This window comes from Botrytis byssoidea (assembly GCF_014898295.1).
Source record: "Botrytis byssoidea strain MUCL 94 chromosome Unknown BBYS_003, whole genome shotgun sequence".
Lineage (NCBI taxonomy): Eukaryota > Fungi > Ascomycota > Leotiomycetes > Helotiales > Sclerotiniaceae > Botrytis > Botrytis byssoidea.
This window is the reverse complement of record NW_024065844.1, coordinates 647,605-660,153: the sequence shown is the minus strand read 5'-3', so window position 1 is coordinate 660,153 and position 12,549 is coordinate 647,605. Positions and strand designations below refer to the sequence as shown.

The following is a 12,549-nucleotide window of genomic DNA, read 5'->3' as shown; positions in this document are numbered from 1 at the left end:
TGTTTATGATATTATGAACATGGGATTGTGATTGTGATTGTAATTGAAATGAAGAGATTTTTGATTTTATACATTTGGATATATATAATCTTAAAATACCGACTGATTGCTGGTTTCTCATCAATTGCTCTTGTTTATCACTATTTGTGTCATCATCAATCACATTCTTTTCCATATCCCATATGTATCATCAATCGGTTTATTTTGTATTTTGTATTTTGTATTTTGTACTTTATATTTATATGTGTATCATAATCTCTACCTTCAGGCCTCGTAACCAGTTTCCAAAAAGGAAAGATCTCCATAAAGAGAAAAGAAAAGAAATGCAAGTCTATCCGGAAGAATCAAATCCCCTCATCATCATCATCTCCTCTCAAACCCCTCGTTTCTTCGCGCCCCCTCTCGGAGTCGGCGTACCTCTCCCGGAAGCGCCACCTCTCGAGCCACCCCGAGTACCTCTCGTACTAGGCGTACTAGGCGTACCCGCCGCAGGTTTCGTGGGCGTCTTCGGCGTGGGCGTCGTTCTTCCTTCTCCTACTGTAGTCGGTCCCGTGCCCGCAAACGCCGTAATCACATTCTTGGCCGGTTTCTTCTGTGTCACTTTACTAACCAAGCCTCCGAAATCCATCGTGTGGATCGATTCCTCCAATTCGCCCAGACTAGCTGCTTGAATGAAGAGGACTTTGCCGGTTGTGAAGCCGTCTTCGAGTAACCTAGTGAGTTGTGTGTCGCGGAAGGGGATTCGCGGTTGGTTTGTTCCCATGGATGTGAGCACCGATCTTAGTGCAGAAAGTTCGGCGTTAATAGCCTGAGTTTCTGACACGCGATCAGTGACATTTTTCAAGGATTCAGAGCCGGCGAGATCGACGAATGTGATTCCGGCGCGGGTGGTGGTGATGGCGCCCGATTGTTCGGTCTTGGATGCTTTTACCTGGAAGGATAAAAACATGTGGGATCGGGATGAAGTGTCGTTCTTCGCGGTTTGACCTGAGGTACGATTCTTGTTTATTTCTTGGACCATTTCTTGAACGGATTCAAGAGTGTGGAGAGGAGCGGTGTGTACTTGAAGCAACTGATCGCGGATGGGCCACATGCCGCTACAGTCGGTCGGTACCTTTAGTTGTTCTCTTGCTGGCTTGAAAAGATCGTAGACCTTTTGTTCGTATACTTCGATGCAACGGCCCTGGACGCTGTGGTCTGATCCGTAGGATTTGGCCAGCTGAGTGAAAATTTGTTCCATTGCCATGTCGAGCATAGCACTCATGGTGTATGTTTTCCCGGAGCCAGTTTGTCCATATGCAAGGATAGTAATATCGTAGCCTTGAAGTGCAGCTTCCAGAATTTCGCTCAAGTCACCAAACACAACAGCATTGTTGGATTCAGGGGCAAAGACACGATCGAATTTGAAGGTTTTGGCAGTGCCATGTCGATCAAGGACTTCGACAGAATCACCACCCATGATAGAGATAGGTTGCTTGCCGAGAGTGCCTTGCGGAGGTCTGATTCGCAACCAAGATCGGAAATTACCCTTGCTTTCGATTAGCTCCAGCTTGAGCTTCTTCACAAGGATTCCCATCTCTTCTAACTGCCTCTCTGCAGCTTCTTTCTGGGAGACCAGACTTTGCTTCATGCAAGCCATTTCGATTCCAAGATCATCTTTCACCTCTGTGAGCTCTGCCATCTCCTTTGCGTGATTTTCAGCCATATGTCTTGCTTTAAGAGTCAATTCTTTGAGTTGCACCTTTGCAGCATGTAACTCTTCTTGAAGCGCTAAGACTTTCGAATTCAAGATGGTGATCTCTTCTTTGTCGGCTGCGCTATCCTTGATTCTGATGCTTTGGATGTGAGCTGCATCGATGGAGGGACTTGGAGGCTGTGGCGCTGCTGCTCTGGCCTCCTCTGACTCTCGCAGTTTCCGATTGCTTTCGGTCAATTCTCTGAAGAGTTTTGAGATCATCTCATCTTTGGATATTTTGTCTAGAGAAGATGTTTCATTGCTTGTCTGCAACGCACCAGCCTTGGCTTTAACAGTTGCAAGTTCGCTTTCCAATCGGGCTATTAGCAAATTTTGCTCGTGTACTTTAGCTTGATGTTCTTTGACTTTGGCAATATTTTCGTCGACTGCCCTGCTTAGAACTCTATTATCCTCGGTTTCTTTATCGATATTTTCACCCAAATTTCTGAGGATCTCGTTTTGAGTCTCTAGCTTGAAACTCAATTGTTCGATTTCTGGAGCAAGGTCTGTCCGTATTTCAGCCTGGGGTATCGTCGTTTGTCTTCCTAGTCTCGAGAAGATAGACCGATTCTGTTGGGAGTGTGACACGGTGGCTCTTCCTTTGACGCTTTGCAATTCGTTCTCGTTGTTTCGCTGCTCTATCCGAGCTATCATCAACGAAGCTCTCATCTGTTCACCACTCTGCTTGCCCGCACTTCCATGGGGGTTGAGCTTCGCAGCTTCTGGTTGGGCCACGGGAACTTCGGTTATGTTCTTTTCTTCTTCGTTGGGTGTAGTGGGCTTGCCACTTTTGCCTGCTTCGCGCGCGCGGATGGCTGCAAATTGTTCTCTAAGAGTCTTTTTACCCGACATTTTGAAAATTGTTATGAAGTATCGATGTTTGAGAGATATAGCTGATTGTATTCGAGGATATAGATTTCAAGCATGAAAAGCCCACGCATTATAAATGCGCATGGCTTCTTTGTCTTTGCACTGTTGAGAAATAGTTTCAATATCTGATATCTAGATTACCTCTTTGATATTGAGCAGCCGACAAAGGTTGACCTAAATTGGACAAAGCCAGAAGTAGTCTACGAAAACAAAAAAGAACGTTATTCGATCCTCGGCAGTGTTATCGCTTTGTCCACTTGTGAACAGGCTTGAGAAAGGCAACAAGTCCTGAGAGAATCTGGGAAAATCTTGCAAGCGCATGATGAATGTGACCTCCCAGAATGAACCTCAATTATAGATGGAAAGAAGTTAAAGACTACGAGACAGTTTGATAGATCGTCAATTTTGACCGAAGCCGATAAGCATTCATTGATTTGATGATCCATTGGTATGGTATTGCGCCTCCGCAGTGCTGTCTTGTCATGATTAGCTGTGAGAGTCAAAATCAGTGTCAGGATTCATCAATCGTTGCGTAAGAATATTTGCATAAAGTACCAAGTGCTGACGTCTGATTTTATGAGGCATGTAAATAGTTGAACGAGGGCAGCAGTGATTTTCGGATAATTGGAGATCCTTGGCATGTATACGATAATTTCAACCTCAGCGCTACTGAGCGGTAGCAATATGACCTAAGCTTTCATCTGTTGCTTTCTATCGAACATCGGAGTCAAGATATCGATCTTTCGGGTATAGCAATATTTATATGATAATAATGGTGTCCTGTCTCGAGATTTCTGCAGGTGGTACCAAGTATATGAGGACGCGACGTGAAAATGATGTGAAGTTTTGAGGCTGATTAATCAACACTTCACGTGCACTTCAATGCACGCAATCGCTCTTCACTAGAAGTAGGCATGATATGAAGGAATCTTTATCTTGTTTCTTTGCCTTTCTGTCCATAGTGCGAGTTTCTTATTTTCTCAAGGAGATTGACACTCTTCTGATAGATATGGTGACATGTCAACGACCGAGATAGAATGTGTAAAATATGGTTAACGTCAAAGACCCACGATGAAATCTGAGCTTGGAGTTTGACTTGGTATAGAGACCAACATCGTATCTCATCCAGTGCAAACCTTGGAAGCAGCTTGATTGAGCGATATAAATCTCGATGGTTGATTGATGCTGTTTATGGTACACGTGATCCTAACCAAAAATGTATTTGAGGAAGAGATGAAAAGTTCCATCCAACCATCCTCTCTCCTTGTCAAGGTCTGGTGGGTCAACCAAGATGCTTAGCTAAGCTGATTGAGTCCATGCTTCGAGTTCGTTTGATCCCAAGAAAGATGGAGGGTTAAGAGAAGAAAAAAGGAAAATGGTACTGGCACTGGCACTGGCACTGGCATGGAAAGAACATTTCTCTGCCTTATTAAGATGCAATGAAGCCCAACGTAATCAAATTTGAATCATTTCGTATTCACGATGAATTGTTCATTCTTTAGCGTTGGGTGTTGTCTGTTGTTGTCGTTATTTGTTGTTGAGGCTTTGCCATCCAACAAATCCAGTGGGGTAAATACTACGAGACTACCAACTTCCTAACCCCAAGTATCAAAGTAACACGGAGCAGTACGGAGGACGAGGTAGATTAAAAAGATCTTTTCCCACCCTTGCGCACTCCACTTTCTCTCATATATCTCCAAAGATCCAATATCCGACATCCAACTCCTCCAACTCCTCCAACTTCTCCAATTTTCAAAAACCTGGATGAGTGGAGATGAATGAGATGGATCATGGATGGCTTTTGATATCGTTTAGACTCAGAGGGCGAGGTCCGTTCCGTGTACACTCTGGCCTAGCGAGGATTCACCAGATGTATTTTGTACACAGAGGTAGCTACCGATCTTATGTTTTTATATTGTTTACATTGTTTACATCATTTACATCGTTTACATCTGTAAGGGTCGTCAAAGTACAATGGTAGGTACCTGGGTATAGATAGATTGTGGTCTTGATTGCCGTAAAATTCATTAAAAGAGAATAAAGTTTGCTACTACTAAGAGATATTCTTCGAACCGCCAATCCACCAGGAACACAATCCGTACACAGTCAGACAGACAGTGCACACACTCGAGACACACGCACTACACTCTCGGAGATATGAACGTGGTGGCGCCAACTCGGAAACGGATTTCATCCCACCCACATCCCACCAAGCAAGCTCAAACTCAAAAAAGTCAAACTTCACTCAATACGTCACTCTAGATAGCCGCTTGCACAATGCACACAATGCACACAATGCACACCGAAGCTTTAGTACGAGCTACTCGTAACTACCTAGTAGGTACCTACTGTACCGTGCCTACCTACCCTTCCCTTCCCTTCCCTTCCTTCACTCCACCCTTGTTGACCCAAGTAGATATTTTTGATATGAAAGATTCACACCCACCATTGATGATTGCACCAAGACCAACAAATACATCTAGAACGAACAGATAAACTAACAAGAAAGAAACTAACCAACGAACCAACCTCTTAAATCGTCGATGGCTTGCATGCTCAATAACCTTGCTTGAACCTTACCCTATTACTTTCTTACTCGTGTAAGAGAAAAAGATCGATTTTTCCTATCTGCGTGCATATCTCAAGTAGCAGCACGCACACCACACACACCTTTTCACGCCAGTCTTTAGCTTCCCTTAACCCTCCCCCCCCCGTCCCTTTTACTCTTTGCCATATGCGCCGACACTAATTATTTCACTTTTCTTGACATCTCTTCCTAAGAAATAACCTCCTTCACTCAAAATCAACAACAGCCAGTCTTCAAGAAATCGACGGTTGGTTGTTTGAGATTCCGCTATCTGCGAATCGAGTGAAATCAATATCTGTGATCGGCATTGTCAACTCTTACCCCACCACAACTTCACAATGGTACAAATCGATTCCCATGAGTATTTGTCCGAGGAAGAGAAACGCTTGAAGGAGGACCGTGAGAGAACAAAGTATTGGAAGAAATGGGGTCCTTACGTTGCTGAGAGGCAGTGGGCTACAGGTATTTCTCTCGGAAAGTATGTGTGAGCTTATCAATACTGATATCGATCAATAGTGCGAGAGGATTACAGCGCCGATGGAGATGCGTGGAGTCGTGAGTTTACTCTCAAACTTTGAAACAGCAATTTGTGCAATCCTAACAATCGGCAGATTTCCCTCACGAACATGCAAGATCCAGAGCTTTCAGATGGGGAGAAGATGGTATTGCCGGTGTCTCGGACACCCACGGTTTACAAAACGTTGCTTTTGCCTTCTGGAACGAAGAAGAGTGAGTGTAGCATTTGCCATTTGTAAATATAGTGCTTGGAAACTGACCAGAATACAGTGACTTTTTAAAGGAACGTCTCTTCGGATTGTCGAACCCACAAGGAAATCACGGAGAGAGTATCAAGGAAGCACATTTCCATGTTGATAACACTCCAACGGTTAGTCAAGTATCCAGCAGCTTTGTCTACATTGAGGAAGACTGACAAATCTATGTAGCATTCTTACATGAAATACTTGTACAAATACCCCCAAAAGAAGTTTCCGTACGAGGATTTGATTGCAGAGAACGCCAAAAGAGGGAAAGACGAAAAGGAATATCAAATTCTGGACACCGGTATTTTCGATGACGACCGATACTGGGATATCTACATTGAGACTGCGAAAGATGAGGAGAATCCAGACGAGCTCCTTTTCAGAGTTACCGCGTGGAATCGGGGCCCCGAGCCAGCACCATTACACATTATTCCCCATCTCTGGTTTAGAAATACTTGGGCTTGGGGTCATGAGGCCGAGGACAAGAAGCCAAAAATCAGTAAGATTGGCGAGAATGCTGCCCACGCTCGTCATCACAAGCTAGGCGAACGATACATGATCTTGTCTCCTTCTCCTGGTGTTGGACCCAGTGGTGTCGATGTTCAACCTGAATTAATTTTCACGGAGAACGACACAAACAACGCCCTCTTATACAAGGGAAAGAATGCCCAACCATATGTCAAGGACGCATTCCATCGTTATATCGTAGACCGAGAAAAGAAGGCAATCAACCCTAAGGAACACGGAACCAAGTCTGCAGCTTGGTATAGTTTCAACGAGGGTGGTGGAGTGGCACCAGGAGAGTGTGCCGTGGTCAGATTCAGAATGTCCCAAAAGTACACAGATTACTTGGACGAAGAAGAATTCGATAACACTATGGACAAGAGAAAGGATGAAGCTGACGAGTTTTACTACCGCATCAGTCCTTTACCAATGGCTGATGATCTTCGAAACATTCAAAGACAGGCTTTTGCTGGTATGATGTGGTGTAAACAACATTATCACTTCATCTGGGACCAGTGGGCAAATGGTGACCCAGCGCAACCTCCACCTCCACCCGACCGTAAAGCTGTTCGGAACTTAAATTGGAAACATATGTATCTGGATGATATCTTATCTATGCCAGATTCCTGGGAGTATCCTTTCTTCGCAGCATGGGATTCCGCGTTCCATTGTATTCCACTTGCCATGATTGATCCAGATTTCGCTAAGAAGCAATTGGATCTTTTCACCAGAGAATGGTACATGCATCCCAATGGGCAACTTCCCGCCTACGAATGGAACTTTGGAGATGTCAACCCACCTGTACATGCTTGGGCCACATTCAGAACATTCAAAATCGAGAGAAAGTTGTATGGACGTCAAGATCTCGATTTCCTTGAACGAGTGTTCCAGAAATTACTTCTCAATTTCACCTGGTGGGTTAATCGCAAGGATTTCGACGGAAAGAACGTATTTGAAGGTGGTTTCCTTGGCCTGGATAACATCGGTCTCTTTAATCGTTCTGAGCCTCTGCCAACTGGAGGTACTTTGGAGCAAGCAGACAGTACTGGATGGATGGCTTTTTACTGCCTGTGCATGTTGAACATTGCATTGGAGTTAGCTAAGCATCGCCGAATCTACGAAGATATCGCGTCCAAGTTCTTCGAGCATTTCATGCTCATCAGTGATGCCATGACTTACAAGTCTGGCTCGGGAGAGAAATCTTTGTGGAACGACGAAGATGGTTTCTACTATGATGCTATCTCCTATGGTGGGCCATGGACCCAACAGTTACCTGTCAGGTCTCTGGTAGGATTAATTCCATTATACGCCACTCTCACCCTGGAGCCAGAGCTCATTAACAAATTACCAAACTTTAAAAAGAGAGTTGATTGGTTTGTCGAGAACCGACACGATGTTGCTGAGCGTAATATGGCTAGTATCCAGAAGAGAGGAAAGGGTAACCGAATCTTGTTATCACTTGTGAGCAAGGATCGTCTCGAGAAGATCTTGAAACGCATGTTGGATGAAGATGAATTCTTCAGTGAGCATGGTATTCGATCGTTATCAAAATACCACGAAAAGAACCCAGTTTCAATGGACGTAAATGGCCAAAAGTTCGGGGTTCAATATGTACCAGGAGATTCAGACAGTGGTATGTTCGGTGGCAACAGTAACTGGAGAGGTCCAATTTGGCTGTGTGTCAACTTCCTGCTCGTCGAGTCCCTACAACGTTTCTATATGTTCTACGGGCCTTCATTGCAAGTCGAGTGTCCTACTGGATCGGGAGATATGATGCATCTTGGTCATGTTTCCGAAGAGATTCAGCATCGTCTTCAACATCTTATGGCTCGTGGTGATGACGGACGTCGTGCTATTAACGATGGTAATGATATCCTGGACTTTGATCCCAACTGGAAGGATAACTTGTGGTTCTATGAATTCTTTGATGGTGATAGTGGTCGTGGTTTGGGTGCTACGCATCAATGCGGTTGGACTGGTTTAATTGCCAGGATGATTCACGATACTGGGTAAGTACTTCCTGATTTTTTAAGTCTCAATTTTGAATAAAATACTAATGTGAACTCCAGAATCTCCTGCCGTCTTCCCCAGACCCCTCGTACGCCTTCTTCAGGAATGAACCACTACTTTGACGATATCTTCACCCGCCACGTTGCAGGTGGCGCAAACAAATCTCAAAAATCTCCTAAGCCATATCATCTCCGTCGGACTTCAACTGCTCGTTCCATTGGTGCACGTTCAGATTTCGGGGATCACGAACATGATGATGATGATGAAGAACAACGTGAGAGAGAGGGAAGCGTGGCGCCCATGGATGAACAAAGATTGAGAGAGAGGGAGGAGGCTGATAGGCATGTGGCCAATTATGTTAGCGAACAGTTGCATAGAGTGAGAAGTCATGAGAGTGCGTGGGCTGATAACGTGGGAGATGAGTTTGAGGCACAGCTGGATGAGAACTAGGCAAGGGGAGGGAGACGATGGATAGAAGATGGGATGGCTAGAGTCTAGAGGAAGTAGAGAAGTAGAAAACCGGCGTGCATGCATAAGAGACAATCAAGACTCAAAGCAAAAAAACACATAGATAAAGAGCTAGAGCTAGCGCGGAGCTTATTGGGTTCAAAAAATTCTGGTAGATAAATTTTAGATAGGTGCATGCGTGTAATTAAGCGAGCTATGAAATAGAGCAAATGCGTTCATCGTTGATTTGTTTCATTTTGAGGCGTGCAGTACTTTGAAGAATACCAAGAAGAATACGAGAAATTGTTGACATCGGGTAAGCATACAAACAAGTTTCATAGCTTCACATATTGTCATATTGACTGTTTCAGCTATTACAAAATATGTTTTAAACAATATCTTCTTAATAAATCATGTGAGAAAACACTCCATTCCATTTCTATTCTTACTCATGTACAGGTAGGTAAAGTTAGATTTAGGTGAATGTCGACTCTCTCCCCCTACACCCCTTTTCCACGCATTCCGCTGCACTCTCTCCCTCTCTGTTCCTCCAAGCCGTTGACCAAATAGCCTAAGGAAAACATCTCATTCATTCCGGAAACCGATGATTCCGGGAAACTTTTGAAAATCATGAGAAACATTGTGTGTGGTTTGTGATGGCGATGCGTTTACAAAGCATCAGTGAGTAACTTGTTCATCTTGGCGAGACGGTTGGAGACGCTGAGATCGATGGTTCGGTCGCCGATTTCGACGATGAGACCACCGAGAACGTCGGGGTTGACCTTGAGATGTGTTAGTAATAGCTTTTTAATAGCGCTGGTGCTGATGGTAGTATAGGGAGGGGAAAGCGTATGTTAGGCTGTGTGAGGGGGAAGTAGGTGGGGAATGGATTAATGTAACGAACCTTGTTGGTAACCTTGAGCTTCTTGCCTTGACCGACGTATTGGGACTTAGCGACGGCGGATTCGAGACGGTTGAGGGTTTTGGAGTCTAATTGCTGTTTGGCGAATATTATGTTAGCTTTGTTTCTTCCTCAGATATGACATATTCCTCCGCAGAACTTCACTACATGACCACCCCTCCCCAGCATTACCACTCCCACTCCCAAGCTCTATCCTGCAATCCCAAGAAATAAAGAAAATAAAACCCACCGAAGCACTGGTAATAATCAATTCAATTTCACCTCTAGCAGCGCCCATCAACTCTCCAAACTTCTCACAGACACCCTTCAAAAGCGACAATCTATTGTTCTCGGCCAAAGTCTCCAAGAAGTTCTTAACAGTATCACCCTTATCTTGACCACCAGTGTGTTTTTGAAGCTCCTGGATGATTTGAGATTTGTCGGCTACGGAGAGAGTGGGTGCTTGCATGATAGTTGCGAGCTTGGCGTCTCTTTGGAAAACATTGTGGAGGTTTTGAAGGGAGCGGGCGACGCTGTCGAGAGTCGAGGTCTTGCTGGCTGCGGTGTACTGTAGGGGATCGTTTGGTTAGCTACGTTTCTGGTGTGGGTGATATTGCCAATTTCAATGTTGCCCTTCATGATCAACAATCCCCTCCTTCCTCCCCCTCCGCTTTCTCCCTCCCCGCCCTAGGAATCTCCTCCCCAATCCCCGCATTTCCTCTTCCAAGCCCCAAACAAAGAAATCACACATACCAAAGCACTAGCATAAGTACCATCAACACCATACAAAGCGACTGGGGGCTTGCTATCCACCGCAGCAGGAGCCGCATAATTTCGGACAGCGTGGGTCAAGACCCTTGGGGCGCCAGCTGCCTTTTGGGCGCGGAGAAGAGTTCGACTCGAAAGCATATTTGCGGATTTTATCGTCTCAATTGGTCCGTTGGTGGAGGGGAGATGGTAGGTAGTAAGAGAGCTCAATGACAGGATTGTGCAGAGGTGCCCGGAAGTTTGGATTTTCGAGCCGATCGAAAGTCACGTGGTAGATGCTTTGCTGAAGCGATTTTGCCCGAAGCTTGGGTGGAAACTTGTAGGTGGGATGAGTCTGCTTGGGTTGGATTTTTTAATTATTGGACTGGTCCTTGTGAAATACCACTTTCCAGAGATGCTTGAATCTTAGTTTGCTGATTTATATTTAAAGGTTAGTGAGAAGAAAGTGCAAGAGTTTCCAGTTCCTTCCCGAAACACTCCGACGAAAGCGATTCGCATCCTACGTTCATTCTCGAGTCAAAATTCAACACAATAAGCAAAGAACGCATCTCTTCATACAAATACAACTCCTCATTGACAGAAATCATTGAAAGTCAATATTTGACGATTGCTCGCTGGTAACCTATAAGTACACTATGATGATAATTTCATCCCCCATTCCCCATACCTTTTCGGTCCAATCCGCCAACCAACCGGCCTAGAAGTCCTTCCCCGTCCTGTGACTCCAGAATTACCTGGGTATGCCCCTAAACGCCAATAGAATGAATACATGTATCATGACCTCATCATCAATCAATCTTCTAATCAGTCCTAAGCATACTGTCGACCAGATCACCTAGAGGTCCCCAAAAGTCTTTGCCGCTTGCAAGATCGTGTTCATCAATGAAGAGAACATAATGTTTGAAGCTTGTATTGAGATGGGCCTCTAACCCAAGCTCACGAATGACAGGGTAATGATGACAGTAGATATGGGCATAGACGCGGTACATTCTCTTGAAAACTTGTTTGATCATGGTTGAGAAGCCTTTTGGAAAGGGGACACCTATTTGAGGTTAGAAACTCATAGTATGAAGCTGGTAGATAATGTTAAAGTGCATACCAATTCTGCTTGGGAAGACGGTTTCATTGTCAATACTGGCTTGAACCCAGGCCATCAAATGTTCAATATAAGTTGGCGCAGGCATTTTGGTTGGTCGTTTGAAATTCTCATTATCTTGCCAAAGATATTCGAACCTGTGGCATATTAGCATTGATTTCCAAAGTTCACAAGTGAATGACATACTCATCCGTAGCCTTCATTTCAGGGCACGATTGTGGAGAGCAAAACTCTGTAATTGAACCGTAAAGTAGATTTATATGGTTATAAAAGTCCACCACTATTATATCGTAAGCTCATTTCTACTTGTGTACCATATGATTCCCTACTATTGACTGCAAGCCACTCATTCTCGTCTTCACCTTCTGGCAATTTGACCACCTTCCTCAAACTACCACCCCCAAGTGTTGCTTCGGCATATTGTCGCAATTGGTAGCTCGTTGTGCCTTTTTGCGCATTTCGTGGTCGAAATTGGTTTCGTGTACGTTGATTCCTATTGTTTCCTCCTTGTGAGTAAGATGGCACATGCACAGGTTCAGGTGATTCTATAAAGAACGGGTCATCGACTTCCTCTACAGATTCCAGTTTCACTGAAACTGTTGCTGCAGAATCAGACCCCGTAAGTCCAATTGTCGGTGGTGATTCCTTCGTTCGGGGGCTCCAATATGCGAGAAAAGAATCCATCATTATGAAGAAATAAGGATCACTAACACGGTGGTGATGAAGGAAGTCATCTTGCTTTAAAATGAGGAGCGTTCTCTACATTCCACAGGTTAGCTGGGTAATTAATAACAAAGTAGGGATGGAAGGGGTAGTTACGCAGCCTTTACAATCAAAACACTCACTGTTTTGCTGTTGGAGTGGAGAAGG

The 12,549-nt window shown here is 44.5% G+C and overlaps 4 protein-coding genes across 4 annotated transcripts; 1 reads left to right on the top strand and 3 right to left on the bottom strand.

Annotated features, from left to right (window-relative positions):
• Nucleotides 1–373: 373 nt before the first annotated feature.
• On the bottom strand, nucleotides 374–2,587 carry EAE97_001649 (uncharacterized protein; the record flags this gene model as incomplete). The annotated part of the gene is made up of 1 exon (XM_038872160.1): nucleotides 374–2,587. The coding sequence occupies one exon, from the start codon at nucleotides 2,585–2,587 to the stop codon at nucleotides 374–376; it is 2,214 nt and encodes a 737-aa protein (XP_038736718.1).
• Nucleotides 2,588–5,530: 2,943 nt separating this feature from the next.
• Nucleotides 5,531–8,917, top strand: EAE97_001648 (uncharacterized protein; the record flags this gene model as incomplete). Its single annotated transcript, XM_038872159.1, has 6 exons — nucleotides 5,531–5,654; nucleotides 5,709–5,747; nucleotides 5,804–5,921; nucleotides 5,979–6,078; nucleotides 6,137–8,466; nucleotides 8,527–8,917. The coding sequence occupies 6 exons, from the start codon at nucleotides 5,531–5,533 to the stop codon at nucleotides 8,915–8,917; spliced, it is 3,102 nt and encodes a 1,033-aa protein (XP_038736717.1).
• A 665-nt stretch (nucleotides 8,918–9,582) lies between these two features.
• EAE97_001647 (uncharacterized protein) lies at nucleotides 9,583–10,724 on the bottom strand (the record flags this gene model as incomplete). Its single annotated transcript, XM_038872158.1, has 4 exons — nucleotides 9,583–9,696; nucleotides 9,819–9,911; nucleotides 10,066–10,383; nucleotides 10,569–10,724. The coding sequence occupies 4 exons, from the start codon at nucleotides 10,722–10,724 to the stop codon at nucleotides 9,583–9,585; spliced, it is 681 nt and encodes a 226-aa protein (XP_038736716.1).
• Nucleotides 10,725–11,383: 659 nt separating this feature from the next.
• EAE97_001646 (uncharacterized protein) lies at nucleotides 11,384–12,413 on the bottom strand (the record flags this gene model as incomplete). Its single annotated transcript, XM_038872157.1, has 5 exons — nucleotides 11,384–11,625; nucleotides 11,683–11,816; nucleotides 11,866–11,959; nucleotides 12,009–12,172; nucleotides 12,391–12,413. The coding sequence occupies 5 exons, from the start codon at nucleotides 12,411–12,413 to the stop codon at nucleotides 11,384–11,386; spliced, it is 657 nt and encodes a 218-aa protein (XP_038736715.1).
• Nucleotides 12,414–12,549: the final 136 nt, after the last annotated feature.